Source organism: Macaca fascicularis, chromosome 2 (genome assembly GCF_037993035.2).
Source record: "Macaca fascicularis isolate 582-1 chromosome 2, T2T-MFA8v1.1".
NCBI classification, from domain to species: Eukaryota; Metazoa; Chordata; class Mammalia; order Primates; family Cercopithecidae; genus Macaca; species Macaca fascicularis.
This window is the reverse complement of record NC_088376.1, coordinates 90,302,358-90,324,927: the sequence shown is the minus strand read 5'-3', so window position 1 is coordinate 90,324,927 and position 22,570 is coordinate 90,302,358. Positions and strand designations below refer to the sequence as shown.

At 37.2% G+C, this 22,570-nt stretch overlaps 1 protein-coding gene across 3 annotated transcripts in view; it reads right to left on the bottom strand.

The window, feature by feature from the left end:
* Positions 1-22,570, bottom strand: part of KCNMB2 (potassium calcium-activated channel subfamily M regulatory beta subunit 2) — a 294,624-nt gene that overhangs the window by 260,277 nt on the left and 11,777 nt on the right. Inside the window, exon 1 of one of the 3 annotated variants that reach the window (XM_045386607.3) lies at positions 10,282-10,421. The exons of the other annotated variants lie outside the window; for them this stretch is intronic. Coding sequence (XP_045242542.1) covers positions 10,282-10,292 — 11 coding nt within the window. The 5' untranslated portion in view covers positions 10,293-10,421. Of the gene's footprint in view, positions 1-10,281; positions 10,422-22,570 lie in introns of those variants that run through there. 3 annotated transcript variants of the gene reach the window in all.

Sequence of the window (22,570 nt, the reverse complement as noted above, 5' to 3'; positions counted from 1 at the left end):
AGCATATGTTTGTGGTCAAAGCTCCTTTTCTTCTTACCAGAGTTCATTAATGATATTACCTTTTACCCCCATTTTTGTGAGAATAAAAATTGCTGCATTTCGTATTTCTCTTGGCAGTCATTTCTTTGCCAGGTTTTTGCTCTTTTAGCTAGTGCCTTCTGCTCCTTTTTCACTTGTTCTTCGTTCCAGAATCAAGAGTTTATGTTTTTTCCTCTCCACAATAGCTAGTGACAATTATGTGAAAAGAACTGAGGACTAAAAGTCTTTGTTATACTGAGTTATTAACAAAGGAAACATTTACCAAGAGAAAAAAAAAAAAGGCATCATTACTATTGGTCACTGTCAAGAAGGGACTGGAAATATTTTAATTATAATGACCTTCTATTGCAGTTGGGTTCATTTTGATGAGATAAGTTTCTAGTCTTTCTTTAAATATTTTCACATTTTGTCTAATGACTTCCTAATTTCTCAGACTAAATTTAAAAAATTGTGGGGGACTTTTTTATTGCAGGGCGTTGTGAGTGATTTTAAAAATGTATAAAACATAGTCCTCCTTGAGAGGGTTGGGATTTGTCTCCCAGCATAATTAAAAATACATGAAAACTAGGAAACCATTTTCAATGGGTGAGAGACGGAAGTTTCAAGATAGTGATGATTTGTAAGACACTACAAATAAATTGGGGAGTATTGAAAACAAACTACTTCATTCTGAAGATTAAAATAAATAACATGCAGAGGAGAAAGGGCCAATGCATACCAGATTAGATGTCATTACTAACAAAAGAAAAGAAAAACAGACATGGCTACATTCCAAATAATCTTGCTCCGTGCCAGGAGTAGAGAAACAATATTACAATGAATACTACAGGAGTTATGTTTCAAGATAATAACACAGTTTTAAAATTTCATCTTCAGCCCCTTCTTGATATAAATCAGGAAAAAAAAAAAAGGCATGCAATAAACAGATATAAGGTAAAGGAGGCATAGATGCAGAAGCTATTGCTGGAAGCAGTTATGCATTATCCCTTGAAAATCACTGAATTTTGAGATAGAAGGGCAGACTTTTTAACTCTTTCAGAAGGGTGAAGACAATTAACTTAGTTATCCTAAATATTTACATTTATATAATTCTTTACAGTTTACAAAGTGGTTTTGCATAAGTTACCCCTTGAAATTAAAGAGTGCAGATGGTGTTCAACACATCAGGTTGTGAGGAAAACATGTTTTTCTGCTCAGAATGTTTAAATCCTGAGGCAGTCTGGCAGTTGTAAACAACTGACTACAGTACTGTGGAGGCTCCAGGAGGGAACCAACCAAGGATGTAAAAGTAATTTATGGAGGAAGCTGTAGGTGACATATATTATTTTGTTTCTTCTACATCCTTTCTTTTGGAAATTGCCTATTTCTCTTACCATGATTTGGATGAGGCTATCCATCAAAGGGTAGTGCGCCCCTCTACACCATAGATGTGGTTACATGAACCAAAGTGGTAAATTAGAATGTGCTATGTTTCTAACCATTGTGATTAGCCACCATGATCGTGTGGGGCCAATCAGATTTAAGCAGGGTCATGCCACTTGAAGTCCTCTTTTAAGGTAATTATTTGGATGTTTGAAGAGAGAGCCTCTCTGTCCTACTGAGGGCAAAGTCTGTGTAGCTCTGAAGCTTCTGGTGGCTATCTATTCCTAATACATGGGGGAAAACTTCTGGAAAATGTAGCCAACCCAAAAGAAAAAGAGCCGAGAAATAAAGAGAGAACACTTTTGAGCAGCTATGCTAAGCCAGTCAACGCCTGATATTTTTACTTATGTAAGCCAGTATAATTAATATTTGGTGGGATGTATTTGAAATGTGTTTCTGTCAGTTATATCCAAAACAGTTCTGAATAATACAGAGACTCAGTTCTTTTGAACCAAGGTCCTAGTTCAGTCTATGTATCCATCTATCTATCTATCTATCTATCTATCTATCTATCTATCTATCATCTTAAAAATTTCTCTACGCATTCCAGGTAGGATAAATGCATTTATTAGTTCAATAAGTATTCATTGAGTGTCTTCTAAGCACTGGAAAAGTGCTGGTTATGATATATTTCTCTCCCTTTTCTTTTATCATTCCTCTCAAGAGCTATGAAGTACTGTGACTGTTAAACTGATTGACTCTCCCCATGATTATAGCATGAATGTCATCAGAAGGTTTTGTGCTCTTTCCAAGTGGAATTCCTTCCTCTGACATTGTGAGTGTTCAAGATATCACTGGCATTTATGAATGTGTTTTCTGGAGGGATCCAGATTTTGTCTGTTGTTTCAAAAAGGGAAACAGGAAGGTATCATGAAAGAAACACAGCAGAAACATACATCCAAACTGGTGTAGTTACACTCACAGTGGTGTAGTGGCTGGCCCTGTTTCAACAATTAGTCAACAGCCTTTAGAATCTGAGACATTTATGAACTTGCTTTGACTCAGATAAAAAGGAGAAAGGGAAACTACTTTTTCTTTCTGTCTTTGATTACATATCTTCTTATCTGTGTCTGAGTATATATTATAAACCAAGTCTAACAGCAGTGTCATGTGGAAATTAGACTTTCCATATGTTAATTTTCTAGATAACTAAAAACTACCTCTTTAAGTGAAAACATTGTTTTGTAACATTAAAATATTTGAAAGGGATCTTAAATCACACATTTTTGTGTTTTCTTAAGCAAAATGTGGTAATAATAATGTAGTTACCTAAATGGAATCCATGTGGTGGGCCCTGTGTTAGTCAATTACATTCACCATTTCATTTAGACCTAGTACTGTGAGGAAGAGACGGACTCTTTATTTAAGGGAGTAGTAAACTGAGAATCATGGTTAAGTAACTTAGCCAAGATCACAAAACCACAGGGTGGTAGAGCTGGGATTTGAACTCAGATAGGTCTGACTCCACAGCTGCTATTTTTAACAGTGTCATCATTAAGAACATAAAGTGTGTGTTTTGCAAATATTAAATGATGCTCTCTCTGGCTACAAATAGTCTAAACTATTTGTCCTGGTGCAAATGTCCTGGCACATGCTGCTCTTTAAGTTATGTCTGTCTTTGATAATTTTCTCTATATTTTTTCTTTATTGTTAGAATGCTAGCTGTAACTCTTTGCTATTATAAGCAGGCCTGACTATAGCAAAATGTGTCCTCCATTTCAGCTGATTGCTTCTTATCTGCTTTAAGGCTAAATAAGTTTGCTAGTGATTTCAGGTTCTCTGTGTAGCCATGCCGAGGGAATAATGATGATAATAATATAGTGATCATTTATTGAATACCTTCTCTAAGCCACTAGTTGTATTACATACGTGTCTACTTAATCTCCACTTTTAGACATTTCTACTTGTTACTCAGGACTTCCCCCTCAACTATTTTCTACATTGCAGGTAATTTTCAAACAGATATTGGCTGATAAATGATACCATGCTTAAGTGAGCTATTTGGACACACACACTCTCACACACTCTCACACATGTGTACTCTCATCTACATGTACACTCAGAAACTTACATTACTTCCATTGATCTTTCTACTTCTGGTCAGATACTGGCAAGGATAAAGATCAGAATGAGAAAACCTAGAATAGTGATATGCAAAGTACACCTTCAATAGAGTCTCAATATGCTTGTTTGGAAATAATCTAACTACTCTCATTAAGTACCAGAAGGTTTGAAGACATCTTATTAATCTGTGTAATTATTCATCATAATGCATCCTCAGTACCTAGAGCTACAAAAGATAGGAAGTTTTTCTTTAAATGAATGCTTCTCAATTATACCAACATCAATGTGTTTTGCTGTAGTATTTCCTGGGGAACCATTAGGTGGTTAATTCATACAATATGAATGCACATTGTTAAGCATAGTAATATTTGGTAACTTTTGCAAAGCGCGCATTGTGAATGTATCCTTAGTAAAATGAATTTTTACTGAAATGCCCCCACTTGAGTAACATTCATATGGAGTTTTCTGTATTTGTACACATTTATCTAAATTTAAAGTAAGGGATAGATTTTTTTATGTTTGCTTGATTTAAAAAATTAAATTAATATGCTATTCCTCTCTGACATTGGGTTCAAAACAAAAAAGAAAGGAACAGTGGTTTTCTTGAAGAAGACAGGATGTAATGTCTAGATAGACTGATATTTCTTTTGATTTGGTTTTGGAGAAAGTTTTTGAATGGCTTGTGTGTCATAGTATTTATGAGTTTTCTCTGAGCTAACATTGCCAAGTAGGAGTGTGTATGTGTGTGTGCACACACATGCGTGTGCACATGTGCAAGTGTGCGTGTGTGTTTGTGTGATACAGCCAGATACTGCCACTCAAGTGCTGAGACCATTGAACTTTACAGATGTGATTCAATTTGTATTTAGACCTACCTCTAAAAGTATCTAATAGAAAATTAATACCTTTAGTAAACTGCACATTCTAAACGTGGTTTTATCCTGTTTTTTAATAGGCCAGAAAAAAGTTGGACTAAAATTATACCTTGAGAAAGTTATAGACTACCATAGACCTTAGCAGATCAGCCTTGATCATTTTCATCTGAAAGACTTCATGTATTATTACCTAGATGTTTTAGAAGAAATGCATATAAGAGAAGAAAAGACCTTAGAGGACATCTGGTTCAACCATCTTTGGGTGCTTCAGTTTATTCTCATGATATTCCCCTTGCCAGTAAGAACCTGCCAGTAAGATTCGAAGAGATAAATTACTGTCATTTAGTTTGTCTACCTTCAATATTCATGGAACTTCGGACATATTTCTGAATTTTTTATATTTAGGTTTTACTCTTTGTTACCTTGTTTCTGGGTTCTAGATTTCATTAATAATTATAATCAGTGTTATTAAATATTGTAGTGTTTCTAAAAATCCAGCTCTTCTTCCTGGTATGAGATTTATATTGTGAGGACGTGATTGATCCGCATCCTGATTTTCAGCAGGATACTATATGAGAAAAGCCAGAGGAGATGCTGAAGATTTAAGTTTGGAGCTATAAATGCATTGGTAGAGAATTTGAAAGTGGTTTTATCAATGATAGCTGTGTGTCCCTGACCATGTCTTCTGGGGGTAATTTAATCACATAGTTAGACCTGCTCTAAAGAATGACACTCTTAGAAAAACAAACTCATGTGACACAACACTTTCTTTGTATCAATCTTCATGTCTAGAGGTATATATTAATTCTTGGCAAAAGGATGAGTTTGTGGCTGTTGCCATGGCCTTCATCCATGCTTTAATTGATTTTCCTTGGACACTTTTTTCTATTCTCTCACATAATTCTGCTGCGCGTCATCATTTTCCACTCTAGACAGTGTAATGTCATTTCAGAAGAAGAGGAATCCCAAAATGTAAACTTAGAAGTCAAATACTGAAGCAAGAACTGTAAGTCCCAAATGCTGGTGGCTGCTCGTGTGACTTTGGGTTCATTATGCCTTTCCACCTTTTTTAATGGAATGGTACTTTTCTGTTGGAGATAGTTCAAATGATACAGAACAGCAGAAAGTAGGATGTGGTCTCTTCTGTTCTAGCTCTTCATCTCATTCTATAGCTGTAACTACTGTTAATCACTTGGCATGTAGTGTTCCAGATCGTTCACTATATCCATACAGATGGATATATACTTTATTAATAAAAAGTTAATTTTGCTACTTATTATATTTTTGTATTTTGATCTTTATACTAAGAAATTTACTAAAATATTCTTCCAAATGAATTTAATTTCTTATACTTTAATATTTTTATTTCCTTTAAAGTATTCTAGAATATAGATGTATCATAAGTTGTTTTACCAAATAGCTGTTAGGTTGCCTCCAAAATTTTAAATATTACAAATAATGCAGCAATGAGGAAAATTGCACATAATATCTTTGCACACATGAAAAAGTATTTCTGAGGAATAAATGGCTAAAACTCTCATTGCTGAGGTAATAATTTTGCTTCTTAAATTTTTTGATAGATTTGGATGAATTACCCTCCCAAACATTTGTATTGACTTATACTCCATCAAGTTTATGAGAGGTGGGCAAGTTTTTAAAACTGAGCTCTAATTTTCTTGTGCAGAAATGGGAATAAATTACCTTTTTTCTCAAGATTAATATGAGGATTAGATAAGGCAATGCATGCACATCACCTAGCACTGTGCCTCACCAGAAGTGGGTGTTTGATAAATCTCTAATCCCATCCATTTACTTTCTAACTACTCTACTTTATACAAAGCAACAACATGCAATTGTTAGGTAGGTCTGATTTTTCCTCTCAATTTTTCCAGTCAGATTAAATGTCCCGTTCTCAGTACTATGATATTCAGACCTACATCGGTACTGTATTTCTTGTCTCAGTCACAGTTTGTTTTAGTCACTATTGTTATATATTAATCATTGTCCTTCTATGACATATGGTACCCACTGTAATCAGAATCTCAATTTTTTTTGAGACGGAGTCTTGCTCTGTCACCCAGGCTGGAGTGCAGTGGCACGACCTCAGCTCACTGCAACCTCTGCCTCCCGGGTTCAAGGGATTCTCCTGCCTCAGCCTCTTGAGTGGCTGGGATGACAGGCACATGCCACCACACCTGGCTAATTTTTGTATTTTTAGTAGAGATGGGGTTTCACCATGTTGGTCAAACTGGTCTTGAACTCCTGACCTCGTGATCCGCCTGCCTTGGCCTCCCAAAGTGCTGGGATTACAGGCGTGAGCCACCACACCCGGCCAGAATCTCAATGTTTTAAAAGTACTTTGCAGATGTCTTCTCAGTTTTCTTGTTGTGGCTTTTCATTTCTATGTTTTGGGGATTTTAAGACACGGATTTCTATTTTGAATGATTCAACATTAAAGAGTCTACTTTGATTCCCTTCCCAGAATCCTCTCTCTGGGGCTTCTCAATCTCTTTCCCTTTATTATGCAGTCTTGGCCCAGCTGTGCCAAACATAGTGGTCACATTTGTCATCCCCTCAGCTAACAACAGACCCTCCACTTACCAGGACCTACTTCATAGAAGTCAGTGAGTGATTGCAATAACCAAAACATATTTTTTTTTTATCAGTATAAGATCAGTTGTGTTAGAGCTAAGCAACGTATCTGTCAAAAAGGTCACATTCATTAATCAAGATAACACAGCTAATTATAGAAAGGTAGGCACAGAACCGAGCACTGAGGGTTCCAGGTCTATATATATAGCATTGCTTTATATACAATGTTACTAGAAACTGTATTTGTACAGGAACTGTCACTAATTGTAAGTACAGTAAGTCCTGATTATAATGTTTTAGATTTTATTTTATGTACACCAAAGTGGATAACTGAATTTTAAGTAAACCCAATTAATATTGTGTTATGAGAAAGTTCTAGAAAATGGCTCAGATTGCTCTAATTCCCTGTGTGAATCTTGCCATGTCTTTCATCATGTCTTGGCTGGTCTGGTGTCCTGTAATGGTGACAGTTTTGTTTTTCCTTTTGTTAATCTCACTTTGTCACTCTTCCTTCACCTTGCACATACACTATAGTTGCTGCATACCAGATTATAGCTAAAAGGCTGCTGTATTTCTTTCCCTTCTGAGTTTTGTCATAAAGTATGTTTTGAATCTCCTGATACAGGGAATTTTGCAAAAGGTAAAAAATTGTGAAGTGAGCATTTCCAACTATGCTAACATTGGAATCTAATGTAGCACTATTACAGAATGATGGGATTTTAGAGTTGGAAGGACCTTATAAATTATCTCATCTGATCCTTCCCTACATTTAACCATGAGGAGATTTAGGCCTGAAAAGGTCAGTCTTTTGCTGAGAGTCATAGAGCCATTTAGTTTCAGAACCAAGACCAGAACTCGGCTGTCCTAACCCTAGTCTAGTTGCACAACTCCATACAGGTTTCATGTAAAAGCAAGTACACAAAATGGCCTATTTCTCAGCATTGTTTTGTTTTTATTAATAGCAAAGGGGATCATGTGCTACTTACAGTAATCTCTAAAAATTTTATAATAATCCTTGCATTATCCTGTTAAACTGTTGCTGTAGCTCTGTGCTTAATAGATTGAAATCTATTATTCATAATGCCATCTTGTTCCTGTTCAAATAACATTATCTTTATGACTAAAATTTTATGAAACCATACTTGATTTCTTAGCAGAGTGAGATGATACATCATTAGAGAAAAGAGTTTTCATTTGTGAATACAATTCAATAGATATTTTTCAAACAACACTCTGAGTGTGGCATTATCATTGGCACTTTTTTGGATGCAGAGGCAACATATAGCCTCAGATAACTGATACTCTGCTCTGTGCTTCTGAGTGTCCAGAAACATCTGAAGCAAAACAGTGCTGTGCCTAAGAAGATGGTATAGTGTGGTAATCAGGTCACCCTGGGTTTGCATCTTGGTTCTGTTGTTTAGCAGCTGTGTTATCTTGGGCAAGCAACTGTAGTCAAGCCTTAGTGTCCACATTTGGGGACAAAAATGCACTAACTTCATATAGTTAATTCAAAAATTCTGATAAAAAACGAGACAGAAATCATTTAGCACATCCCTGACACGTAGCGCTCAAAATTGTTAGCTAATGTTTAAATTCTTTATTACCTTATGTCAGTGAACTCTCTATCTTCAAAGCACAGTGTAGAGCACAGTCAATTATCTCGCTACATTTAGGAGAAGAAAACTTTGGCTTTAGATAGATTTCATTGATTGACTGACTACTGGTTGATTGATTTAGTTGTGCTTGTGTGGTTCAGTGGAGAATATTTGCCCATACAACAATCTCAAGCTTGGAAAAAGAATTCTAAGGATAAAGTTGGGAATAGCAATTGCTTCAGTGGGGTGATATATTTAATTTAATTGTGCAGTATTTGTTTTCATGAGAAATACTCTCCAGATAGAAGTCTCTCTCCCTTAGATTGTCAGTTTTTATTAGTCACCTCAGGTTCTCAGACAAAGGCCTCCTGATTGGATGTCAATTACTTGGGTTCTCACCCTTTCTTATCTCTAACTCACTCTGTTGTTGCTAATAAATTAGCCTCTCAGAGGAAACATTTGAACCAAACGGTACAAAGTATCTTGGAAAACTTGAAGTATTCTGTTTGGTGATCTAAAATAATCAAATGAAATGACTAATTACTTGCCAATTTTTTTCTTGTAGTTCTTAATTTTTTATATATATATATATAAAGTAATTTATATATATTAGTAATTTATATACTCATTTTCCCTGTTTAATAAAAGGGATATGTATAATATATATAATAAATATATTGCATACACATAAAGGAATATATAAATATACATATATTGTTTTAATATATATTTTATATATATTATATATAATTTTTGTTAAACAGGAAAAACTAAATATGGGCAAGGAAAATGAACTTCATGCATCTGTATAGTCTGAAAAATTTAATTATGGCTAATTTAAAATGAAATGTTTCTTAAACAATTTTGCAGTCAGGCTATTAATAATCATTTTTGCAAAGTGGACAACATATACCAGAGCATATTGGAATATTAGAGATTCATGAATTGCTGTCAGTTTGAATTTGTATACATTTTCTCATCACTAAAAATACTGTGATCTAGTATGCAGAGGAAAAACGAGTCCTGGAAAATAATAGTGTTGTTAAATGTTTTTGTAAGACAATTTATAGTTGTGAAAAGTTAATTAGTGATATAAAATACATATTTGGATAATTAACATCAGGGAAGACTAGACACTTGTTGCCTAAAACAATTAAGATTTTTTTTCTAGAGTCATCTAGATGCTTATATCCATTTTCCAACTCAGTTTTCATGTCTAGACAGAGCTTCTTCTAAAAAATTGTTCAAATACAAGAAAATTCTGATAGTAAAATAATTGAGAATTTGAAAGGCTGAGAAAAGTCATGATTCCGATGTATTATATTAGAGTTGAAATCTGAGACTTGTGAATTAACATCATGCAATCTTTTAAAATATGAGAAAATATGCATTAGAATCAAGAATAACCATAAATCCAACTAAGAAAAGAAAAATCACTTTCCTGTGAAAGAAACCATTCCTACAAGTCCTTATGTGCCTTCACTCCTGACTTTATAGTCATACAGATAGTTCCAAAGCCAGGAAATATCACATTTTCTACACTTTTCCATAACGTAATCATTTTACAAAACATCTAAACCAATACAGCTCTTTTAAATCGTAGCCTCTCCTCTCTTTGTGTGTCACCAGTTCTTTTTATTAATTCATGGAGATGAATGCAAAATAAACACAGTTCTTTGGTGAGTCCAGCTTACCCACAGTGCATGCTGCCCTGTCACACCACTCGCCGCTTTGTTGCTCTTTCTCTCAGTTCCTTCCAACGTGCCCCCAGGGCTCATGAAACAACCCAAGAGTGTACTGCATACTTGTATAGGATGAAGCAAAGAAGGAAAACAGAAAGGTGCCCAGCAGTGTTTGTACCAAGGTGCAGTGCCCTTCCTGGCACACAATGTGGGAAGAGAGCAGTCAACCATGCAAAGTAAATAGCAACCAGCCTAGTGCAACTAACTAAAGGTAGTGAAAAGCCCACTGAAGCACAGAGCTGAGTTTAGAATATTTACACCAATGCTCCTCTATTTTACAGATAAGGAACCTGAAATTGAGCCATAAATTTATTTGTAATTTAAAAACCTGCAACTGTGATCCTTGAAATATTCTTTATAGTTTGATTTTAACTATTTTAGAAATGTTGGTGGAGGGATGACAAAAATTAAAATACAGACAAAAATGAGAGTCTTAATTCTGGAAGAAGTGTTCTAGCTTATTCATCTTCTTTTACAGATTTAAAAAACCCCAAGCCCAGAGGATTGCAGTTCCTACCCTTGTATTGTAGCCACGCAGAGGAGACCCACTGATCTTGTTACTACACACCTAGCTCCTTTTTAATTAATTCAAATAAGTCCTGTTACAGCTTGCAGGATCTATCCTGCTGATTCTGTAGGATTGCAAGTTTTCCTTTTGCCTTTCATTGGATTTCAAACAATGTATTGAGTGTGGCAACTGAATTATTACAGTCAGTTATCTGTGTATTCTATGGGCAATTTAAAATTGACGTGGGTTAAAATGGGACACTTCACACTAGTCATAAGAAACTCTTCAGAGATGCAGCAATTCAATCTGGTTCACGTAATAACAGCAATAAAGAAGAAATCGAACATATTTTTTTTCTCTCTCTTGTGAAGGGCTAAAAGCAACATACAGATTTTCTTATTAATCCTCCCAAAAGAACGACAGCCATTTCTAACCAGGAACCTCATGACAGAGGTCAGGAGGCCAAGTGTGTGCAGGAGCTGAAGGCACTGGTGTGGGGCTCCAAGGCTTCATTTCAGCGTCTCTTGGTGTTGCTAACTTGCTGTTTGATGGTGGTCAAATCACAGAATCTCCCTGAATCCTAGTTTACTCATAATTTAAATGGGAGGAGATGGGTGAGATAATCTCCAAGATCCCATCAAGGATGAATTCTCAGTGATTTCACAGAGATCTCAATGCACTGCTTAGATTTCCTTATTGTTGATTCCCTTACTTAAAGTCTTCACTAAGGCTCTATTAACGTTACTATTGTTCTAGCTCTTCCCCAATTATAATATTTCTTTTTCACTTTTTCATAAGAGTAACAGGAAACACAGTAATGCCCTTTATTTGTGAAGGCATGGCCAACTAATAAGGGTAGAGAGAATAAAGCAGTAATTGGACAGTTTGTTTATCTCTGTGGAAATCTTAATAGTTATTTGAAATGTTTTAAATTTCTTTCATGGCCCAATCTTACTTTTGCACCCTTAATGTAAGCATCTCACCTTCTACTTTCTCGGTTTGAAGCCATTCATCAAGAGTTCTTTCAAAGTCTTTCTAAATGTTTCTGCTCTTAATTCATCCTTTTCTTACTCCTCCACCCCAGTACTATACTACCCTCATCTCAGAGGAAAAAGAGAAACTTTGTCATTGCAAAATAACCATCTATAGTGGTCTTAATCCAATGTCCAGTTCTTCTACGTCAGTGACTCTCATACCTAGATACAGATTTGAATCACCTGGGAAAACTAGTAAATAATCCTGATCAGAATCAGGAGCAGGTGTTAGTATTATAATAAGGGTCCTAGGTGAGTTTTATGTTAAGAAAGGGTTGACAACCAGTGCTCTGGAGGTCTTGACTGATTAATTAATCCTTGTTAATTCTTCAGTTTTAATCCGTTTTACTGGCTCCTTGCCTCCAACCTGCAAACGTATTTAGGCTTCTATTATCCTAATAAAACACCTTCCCTTGTCCCTCAAGCTACGATTCTATGCATCTCTCTCCTACTTTACCTTCTCAATGGTTCTGCTCCTTGGTAGCCCTGAAACAGCTTTCTATGCAGTCACCATGTGGCATACACAGTCCCTCATGCTTCATGCTACTCAGGTTCTCTTTAGGGCCTGACATTCCCAATCACCCTTGCCACTATAGAATTCGCTCTTCCTTTGGCATCTGTGATTCTACATTCGCCTGGTTTCCTTCCCAGTTGCACAGTTTCCTTTAAAACTATATGTCGGCCAGGCGCGGTGGCTCACGCCTGCAATCCCAGCACTTTGGGAGGCCAAGGCAGGTAGATCACGAGGTCAGCAGTTTGAGACCAGCCTGACTAAGATGGTGAAACCCTGTCTCTACTAAAAATACAAAAAAATTAGCTAGGCGTGATGGCGGGCACCTGTAATCCCAGCTACTTGGGAGGCTGAGGCAGGAGAATCGCTTGAAACTGGAAGGCAGAGGTTGCAGTGAGCCAAGGTTGCACCACTGCACTCTAGCCTGGACAATAAGAACAAAACTCCATCTCAAAAAAACAAAAAACATAAAACAAAAAACAAACAAACAAAACTGTGTGTCTATGAGTCCCCAAAGCATAGCTGCTTCTTACTGTTCTATACTAGTTGCCATTAAATTATTGATTTATTCTCTTCCCTAAAATGATTGCTTAAGTTTAAATGATCACATCCATGAAAATGACTCTGGAATCTGCATCTCTTCCTTGAGTTGTAAGTTATACAAGTTATACTTCACTGGGATATATCCTCATCTGGATGTTCTTCCTCCACCTCAAACTCAACCTGAGTTTATCATCTTCTACTGATTTCACCCCTTCTCTGTGACATCCTGCTGAACTTCAGTCAGCACTGTCCTTCCAGTTTTCTGGGCTTCTAAATTTTGGTTATCTTTCACTCTTCTTTTTCCTACTTACTCTCCATATCCTATGCATCCCAAGTTGTGACTGTTTTGCTTTTGAAATTTTGAGGTGTCTATTTCCTTCTTATTTCTAATTTGTATTCAATCCCTTGTTTAAGACACAGATCAGCCGGGCGCGGTGGCTCAAGCCTGTAATCCCAGCACTTTGGGAGGCCGAGGCGGGCGGATCACAAGGTCAGGAGATCGAGACCACTGTGAAACCCCGTCTCTACTAAAAATACAAAAAATTAGCCGGGCGCGGTGGCGGGCGCCTGTAGTCCCAGCTACTCAGGAGGCTGAGGCAGGAGAATGGCGGGAACCCGGGAGGCGGAGCTTGCAGTGAGCCGAGATCGCGCCACTGCACTCCAGCCTGGGCAACAGCGTGAGACTCCGTCTCAAAAAAAAAAAAAAAAAAAAAAAAAAAAAGACACAGATCAAATATGCAGGCTTCCATGATGGCATCCTCAACTCCTGGTCAAAATTAGCTTTCCCCTCTTTAGTGATCCCAAAGTGCTTTGTGAGTCTGGTATAACAGTGAGCACATTCTACTTTCTAATACAGCACCGGGTGTATAGTCTCCACCACTTAGGTTAGGCCCTTAATGTCAGATATGATATTCTTTCTTGGATGTAGTTAGTATCAAGGATCAGGGACTTACAATCTATCTGAGTAAACAAAAATATCTCCCCATTCTTCCTCCCACTGGGCCTCCTCCCCACAAACTGCAATACAGTGGAAATGGCTATTCACCATAAAGTGAACAGTGACAATAGGGCTTTGTGAACATAGCCCATGCTTTTATGACAATGACTAGTTTTGATTGCTCACCCATCATATGAGCACATGTCTTATATATGTCATTTCATGCAAACTTCCCAAAAGACCTGCTAGATAAACATTATGAGCACCCATTTTATAGATGTAGAAACTGATGCTGAAAACCTTAAGTAACTCACCCAAGATGACATAGCTAGTAATGAGAGGATAGGGGCCAAATCCCAGGTGTGAAAGCTCACACTCTTAACTTCATGTGATTCCATTAGATTAAATTGTGTATTGTGTCAGATAACAGGAGTTGGCAGCACAGGGAAGAAAATTTTTTGCTAGGGGAAGGTTTGTGGATGATGAAGAGTTATTTTATTGAGAAAGAGTAAAATGTTCTGTTCAGTCTTTCTTTTGACTCTCATTGCTCTTGGAACTTCTCAGTTGCAGAGTCCACCTGAGCAGCAGGTAGCATGGGGGCTTTCCATGTGTGAGGACACTCTTCTAACATGCCAGCTCCTCTGATCTGTCAGGCCACCATTTCTATCACCTCTCTTTTCATCCTGAAGGCATCAACTTTTAGTAATCCCAATGTAAATGACAAGAACAGTGGTCTTGGTCATATATTCTTATCAGCTACCTGCTAAGGAAGGATTAGTTTGACAGTCTTTTGAAGTCCTCTCTAGACAACTTCTATCCATAATAAAGTCACTTGCAGAGAGCAGAGACCCATATCCTTACACAAGACCCATATGCTTTTGAAAAGCGAGACAGTGCTTTCTTTTGAGTAGTAATCAATACTAATTTGCAAGCAACTTGAGAGTAAGGGAACATATCTTCTAGTGTGTTTATCAACCTTAGTTTCTTACTAGCCTACTGACTTCTGCATGTAAATTATACTTATTTCATAGAAATAATGCAAACTTGAGTTCTTTATTTTTGAGAGGAAGGAAAACCGTAAGTGCTTTTTTTTTCTGAAAGGGGCTTGGTAATTGATGTTAAAAAGAATTGGCTAGCCATAAGTAGAAAGCTGAAACTGGATCCTTTCCTTACTCCTTATACGAAAATTAATTCAAGATGGATTAGAGACTTAAATGTTAGACCTAATACCATAAAAACCCTAGAGGAAAACCTAGGTAGTACCATTCAGGACATAGGCATGGGCAAAGACATCATGTCTAAAACACCAAAAGCAACGGCAACAAAAGCCAAAATTGACAAATGGGATCTAATTAAACTAAAGAGCTTCTGCACAGCAAAAGAAACTACCATCAGAGTGAACAGGCAACCTACAGAATGGGAGAAAACTTTTGCAATCTACTCATCTGGCAAAGGGCTAATATCCAGAACCTACAAAGAACTCAAACAAATTTACAAGAAAAAAACAAACAGCCCCATCAAAAAGTGGGCAAAGGATATGAACAGACATTTCTCAAAAGAAGACATTCATACAGCCAACAGAAACATGAAAAAATGCTTATCATCACTGGCCATCAGAGAAATGCAAATCAAAACCACAATGAGATATCATCTCACACCAGTTAGAATGGCGATCATTCAAAAGTCAGGAAACAACAGGTGCTGGAGAGGATGTGGAGAAATAGGAACACTTTTACACTGTTGGTGGGATTGTAAACTAGTTCAACCATTATGGAAAACAGTATGGCGATTCCTCAAGGATCTAGAACTAGATGTACCATATGACCCAGCCATCCCATTACTGGGTATATACCCAAAGGATTATAACTCATGCTGCTATAAAGACACATGCACACGTATGTTTATTGCGGCACTATTCACAATAGCAAAGACTTGGAATCAACCCAAATGTCCATCAGTGACAGACTGGATTAAGAAAATGTGGCACATATACACCATGGAATACTATGCAGCCATAAAAAAGGATGAGTTTGTGTCCTTTGTAGGGACACGGATGCAGCTGGAAACCATCATTCTTAGCAGACTATCACAAGAACAGAAAACCAAACACCACATGTTCTCACTCATAGGTGGGAACTGAACAATGAGATCACTTGGACTCAGGAAGGGGAACATCACACACCGGGGCCTATCATGGGGAGGAGGGAGGGGGGAGGGGGGAGGGATTGCATTGGGAGTTATACCTGATGTAAATGACGAGTTGATGGGTGCAGCACAGCAACATGGCACAAGTATACATATGTAACAAACCTGCACGTTATGCACATGTACCCTAGAACTTAAAGTATAATAATAATTAAAAAAAAAGAAAGAAAAAAAAAGAATTGAATTAAATTAATTTGCAAGTTAGGTCACTTGTTCTACATCAGAAAGAAAGAAAGGAATTGTCATTTCTCATAAGGTTCTAGCTGACACTGATAAGAGAAAAAAATTTCTTCTTTAAACATACATGTTTATGAACTCTCTAAACATCACTATGATTTGAAGTTCCATTCTATAACACCAGATGACAATAGGCACGGTTCTTTGATACCAAATGAAGTTTTGAGATTTGACTCTGATAAATATTTCACGTATGAATTCTTATTAAAAGCTGATTCAAATGTATCTACAACCATATCCTCTGAAGGTTATGATTTTATATGCATAGTGATTTGAAAGTTATTACAATAGGGATAAAGTATATACATTCTGGAATCAGGACTGGATCAGCTGAACTTGAATCAAGGCCGTAACTCTTGTTAACTATAACTTTGAAGAAGTTGAAGGTCTTTTCTGTGCCTCAGTTTCCTCATCTGAGAAACAGATATTAAAAAAAAAAACCTACCTCATAGCTTTATCATCAGGATGAGATGAGATAATCATGTAAGCATAACACCTGACACATAAATATAGTAAGTCATCAGTAAACGTTAGCTATTATTACTCTGAATAGTTTTGTTAAAACGATCTGGCTCTGGTATATCTCTTTTCAATGGTTTCGTCTAATTATTTGCATTTGTTTTCTCTGCTTACCTTCATTCCCTCTTTTATTTTTAGGAAAACTGATATGAACAATCCTCCAGTACTATAGAAACTGTGGCTGGGTGCGGTGGCTCTCACCTGTAATCCCAGCACTTTGGGAGACCATGACAGGCAGATCCCTTGAGGTCAGGAGTTTGAGAACAGCCTGGCCAACACGGTGAAACCCAGTATGTACTAAAAAATATAAAAATTGTCTGGGCGTGGTAGCATGTGCACCTGGAATCCCTGCTCCCTGGGAGGGCTGAGGCAAGAGAATCACTTGAACCCAAGAGACGAAATGAAGGTTGCGGTGGGCCAAGGTGGTACCACTGCACTCCAGCCCGGGCCACAGAGGGAGACTGTCAAAAAAAAAAAAAAAAAAAAAAAAAAGGAATCTCTCTGAAGCTAATCAGAGAACGCTCAGTGCTGAGTGACATTCCTCAGCCAAAAGCTCTCTTTTTGTGTCTGGGTCACAATTCCCATAATTTCTTGCATTTGAGTGGCTTGCCCATGCCTTTTAATTTTGTTTTCAGTGGGCATTGTTAAAGTCTGTGTTGGCCAATATTCAGTTCATTTTTCAAAATTTTAAATCAAATCTTACAAACATATCCAGATTAAGACTAGCGCAAACCAGGATTTTGCGTTCTTTTCTAGCATGGTGCCAGATGGTACTTAGGTAGGATAATAAAGGAAATCTGTTTCCTTCCTCACATTTTATGTATCTGTCATAAATCTTAACTGACTTTAGGTGACCTGCAATTTAGAAGTTCAAGTTTCAGGTGAAGGTTCGGGTGAAATTTCATTTTAATGTTTTATTAAAATTGATTTTCTTTTGTGATTATGAATGAATGCAATATCACTGCAGAGGAAGCAAGTTGACAAGCAGTGAGAAAAATCCAGCTAAGATAACAACATAGGGCAGTTTTTTTCTGCTTATCTTTATTGTAGAACTACCAGTAAGAAACCTTTAGGCGTTATTATGCCTTCGAAACACAAATAACATCAAACTCTGCACTAGTTGGCAAAGAGAGAAATCTAAGCATCATTATGGGGGCTTTCACAAGTGACTATGGTATTTATTCACAAATCTAGCAGACTACTGAGGCTTAAAATATGTGACTTATTAGGACATTGCTTTTGAATACAAATTATAATAATTTTAGAATAATAGATTGTTTGAATTCCGATAATTTAGAGAAAAGCGAAAGGAAGGATACTTATTATATTTGCTTGAGTTAAAACAGTTACAAATACGTATTTAAAAAACTAATAGAGATGGAAAGAACTGTGGTCTAAATTCTACCTCGTTTTGGGAAAGGTGATTTTACAGAAAAGCAGCCCATGCATCACATTAATGAGATCAAGGCTGATTTTGGGGAAATGAGACAGAAAGAAAATAAAGCTTATATTGCCATTGATATACAGAGTTATGGAAATTATTAGGTAAATAAAATAGAGGCATAATTGTATTTTGTCTGAAATGGGTTGTCAAACTGAACTGTCTTAGAGATGGTGGCAAAAGAATAGAATATTTTGGTGGGGGGGTTATTCAAAAAATAAAACTGCAGAAAAATAGAGAAACAATTTGATGATATGTTAAGAAAAGAATAGGAAATCTGTTATAAAACATTTTCCTTCTTTGCTGAAATCTTCTTTCTCTTTCACAACTCCTCAGTGTGGGAGTTTGTGGTGGGAGTGCTGTTACATCATTCTTCCACAGTCGACATTTAGAATCGTATCTGTAAACCTTGGTCAGCGTCTGGATGGGGACCAGCACCATGCATTACCTTGTGCATATAGAAAGACAAAAGATAGATTTTGATCCACAGGAAAGCAGATTGCCTGGGTTAGCTGCCCCAGATGTTTGTGTGTGAGTCATGTGCTTTCTTCTGGGTTCTGGAGCTCTGAGTGTGGCCCTCTTGGGACCTTATAGTCCAGACCTGCACACTTGGGGCTTGTGCACACTGGTACCTAGGGAGAAAGTGTGCCAAATGGCCAGCAGGTGTCAAATGGGATACTTGAAAGTCTGTCAGTCTGGCGGGCTTCAGCTTGAATATTGGATCCTGGGCAAGCTGATCATGCTTTCTGAGTGACAGATTTCTCAAGTGCATGATAGGGATTTTAGGACTGTTCTGAACTTCAAATGCAAGTAAAATGCCTAGTACAGTCCTTGACTTAATAAAGGTTCACAAGCTATAACTGATATTATTGTGTAAACTGTCTGCCATCTGCAAAGCGCTCAATAAATGTTGTGTAACATTGTGGATATTTTTAAGGACTTGTTAGCAGTGGCCACCTTAGAACAAACAACTATTTCTCCAAGGATTTCCCCTATCCCCTCCGGAAATGCACATGTCTTAGTGAAGAAGGTTCGAAGGGCAGAAGTGATGGGTTCATAGTTAGGTCAGGCAGTGTGGCCTGCAGTTTATGTTAGAGGAGTTGGTGGAAATCCTGGCTCTGCCATTATTTGTCATGGGACGTGGGATAGGGCTTTCAATGCTTTTTAACTTCAGTTTTCTGTCCTAAATGGGGATGGTGATGCTCACCACACAGAGTTGTGAGAACAATAGAAGATAAATTTTGAGTGAATTCAATGTGTAATCTACAAAATAGGATAAGATATTACTTCATCAACTACCAAAAGGCTCTCACAGCCAGCCTCTGGGAAGAAAAAGCGTCTGTACTGTTCCTTCATCCTCACCAGACCTTTGTCAAGTGCCCTCACTCTTACTTTCCTTTTGGGGAATATTTTTTCTTGGAAAGAATAATCCACATCCTCACCACTTGCTCAGTCCTTTAATGTCATTGCAACCTGATTTTGGTGCTTATCCTCTTTGTGGAAAATGGTCTCCCACTTTGACATTGAATTCAGATCCCAAATCACAAAATCCAAAGCCGTTCCTTTGAATTCTCTGTAATATTTGACATGATTACCCACTCTCATCTTAATAATAAAAACAGGAATCATTTATTGAAATGCTACTATGTGCTGCACTGGGCCAGCCATGTGGCATACATGATTTCATTTAACTTACATGAAGCCCTTGCGTGGCAGGTAGTCCGATCCCATTTTACAGAGGAGGAAACTGAGGCACCGAGATGCTAACTTGCTCAATATCACGTAATTGCCACACTAGTGGCAAAAAAGAGATTGGAACCCTGCTAATACTGATGTTCCCTCTTAGAGCTTTGTTCTTTTCTTAGCTTCTGTTAGTAACATTTTTTCTATGAAAATATTCAAAGCACTGTGCACCTTTGCATGGTATTTGTCTCACTATCTCACTCCTAACTCCTGGGAACTTGACATACCTCTTGAATAATGTATAATCCTCAAGGACCTCTTTTAATGTAATGCCTTCGTGGGGCAAATTAGTTTTTAACAAAGGAAGTATTAGACAAAGAATCTCTCCTTGGGGTTGCAAAGTCTGAAGATTTAAAGCGAGAACCTGAAAATGACATCAATTCCTTAGTTAATTTACTTGTATAGCCGACACAACACTGACCTTATCAAGGTAAGAGTTTCCTTTAAGTTAACTGGTCAAGAGGTATTTTTCTTTTCATAAATAATGCAAGGGGATGGAAAGATAGCTGAAAAGAAGAAAAAAAAGTGCATACTTTTCTTGTAAGTTACATTTGGAAACATTATTGTTATTCTGATTAATGACAAAGAATTCCAGCCAGGGTAGAATGGAATGTGATTTAGGTAAACTCTAGGTAAAATAACAACGCACAGGAGAGAAATTTGAGCAAGTTTACATGATGCTCAGATGGACCATAAACAAGAGACAATGAGTGTTGCTACTTTTCTTGCTGACCTTTCTTTAACAGAACTTTCTCATTAGAAAAGAGCTTGCTTTAGCTTATTGTTAAAACTGCTGTGTGCTCACCTGCTTTGAAAAAGGAACAGGCAACCCAACATGGTGGTTCACGCCTGTAATCCCAGCACTTTGGGAGGCTGAGGCAGGCAGATCACCTAAGGTCAGGAGTTCGAGACCAGCCTGGCCAACATGGTGAAACCTCGTCTCTACTAAAAATACAAAAAAAAAAAAAGTGCTGGGCTTGGTGGTGTGTGCCTGTAAATCTGTAATCCCAGCTACTCGGTAGGCTGAGACAGGAGAATCGCTTGAACTCGAGAGGTAGAGATTGCAGTGAGCCACGACTGTGCCATTGCACTCCAGCCTGGACGACAGAGTGAGACTGCATCTCAAGAAAAAAAAAAAAGAAAAGAAAAAGGAAGAGGCAAGGTAAGCCCTGAGGCAGATTGAGTTTCCCTTCTTTTCTCTCTTCTCTCTATTTCAGAGTCTCTCTAATTCTTCTCTCTCTTCATGCTAATAAGAATAGCATTACTATGTTCATTTATATATTCAGTGCACAAGATGTGTAAAGTGGATGTAAAGCATAGTATACACAATATTTTAAAGAAAAACATACTAAAATGTAGAGAACCACCAAGTATAATGAAATTTCCATTTTGTCAGTGAAAATGAAATATTTGCCATTTCATGTTGCTCAACTTTTTATAAGATACCTCTACTTATACTGACCGAAATTCTATGAAGTAAGTGACATAATCTCACTTAATAAGGGAACTCAATTATTTGCCCAAGGACATGCACTAGATGGATTTTGAACTCAGGTCAACTTTCTTTCCATTCATCAATTCATCTTTTCATAAAACATAGTTCCTGTCTTCAATTTTGTGAGTAGAAGTGAAAAAGGAAAACTTATTTATACATGTAATTATGTGACAAGTAAGTACCAAAAGGTAAAATCTGCTGAAGGAGTTCAAAGATTGGAGAGGCTCCTTCTAGCTTGGAGTGAAAGGAATAGAAAAGGAAGAGGAAACATGGGAAAGGATTAAGGGGAGGCTTCATTTAAGAGGAACCATTGAGAACTGGTCGATTTTGACAGGTGAAAATGAGAGGGGAAAGAGACCTTTTCTGGAGGTTTGAAATGCATGAGGCTCATGGACAGAGGTATAAAGACATGACAGGCATGTGTGAGATATGGCAAGTAGTATAGTTTAGTTGTAACAGAGTGAGAGAAGGGAGGTAAGGATTAGGCTAGAAATTCATCTGGCCATCAGAAATTGGAGGGTCTTGACATCTAGTCCTAGGAGACTTGATTTGCTTGGTTAAGTGAGAGCCAATGGCTGTGATGAAGGAAGTTCCATGCTTAAGGTCATGCTTTGAAACTACTCATTTGGATGATCTAGGCAGAAGAAACCCAGGGCAGAAAGAGATTGGAACATTTTTTTCTCAAAATGTATAATATATACTAGATCTATCTATAGTATTTGATAAATTTCCAGGCCTTACACAAAAAGATTCTGATTAAATATGGGCCACATGAATTGATATTTCTACAAAGCTCCCCAGATAATTCTTGCGCAGGTGATTCAATAACTACCACTTTGAAAAATATGAGAGTAGAGTTGAGGAGGTTATTTAGCAAACTATCTTAATAACCAAAGTGTGCCAATAAAGGGACTTTATTTGTCCATGAAGAGAAAAGGCACAGAAACAAAAGATATTTTGAAGGAAAAATCAGTAGGTCAATTAGGTCTATCATTGGAAGAGGATTCAAAGATAATTATTGGCTTTAATAGCTGGAAGATTTGTGGTACAATGAATAGAAACATGAGA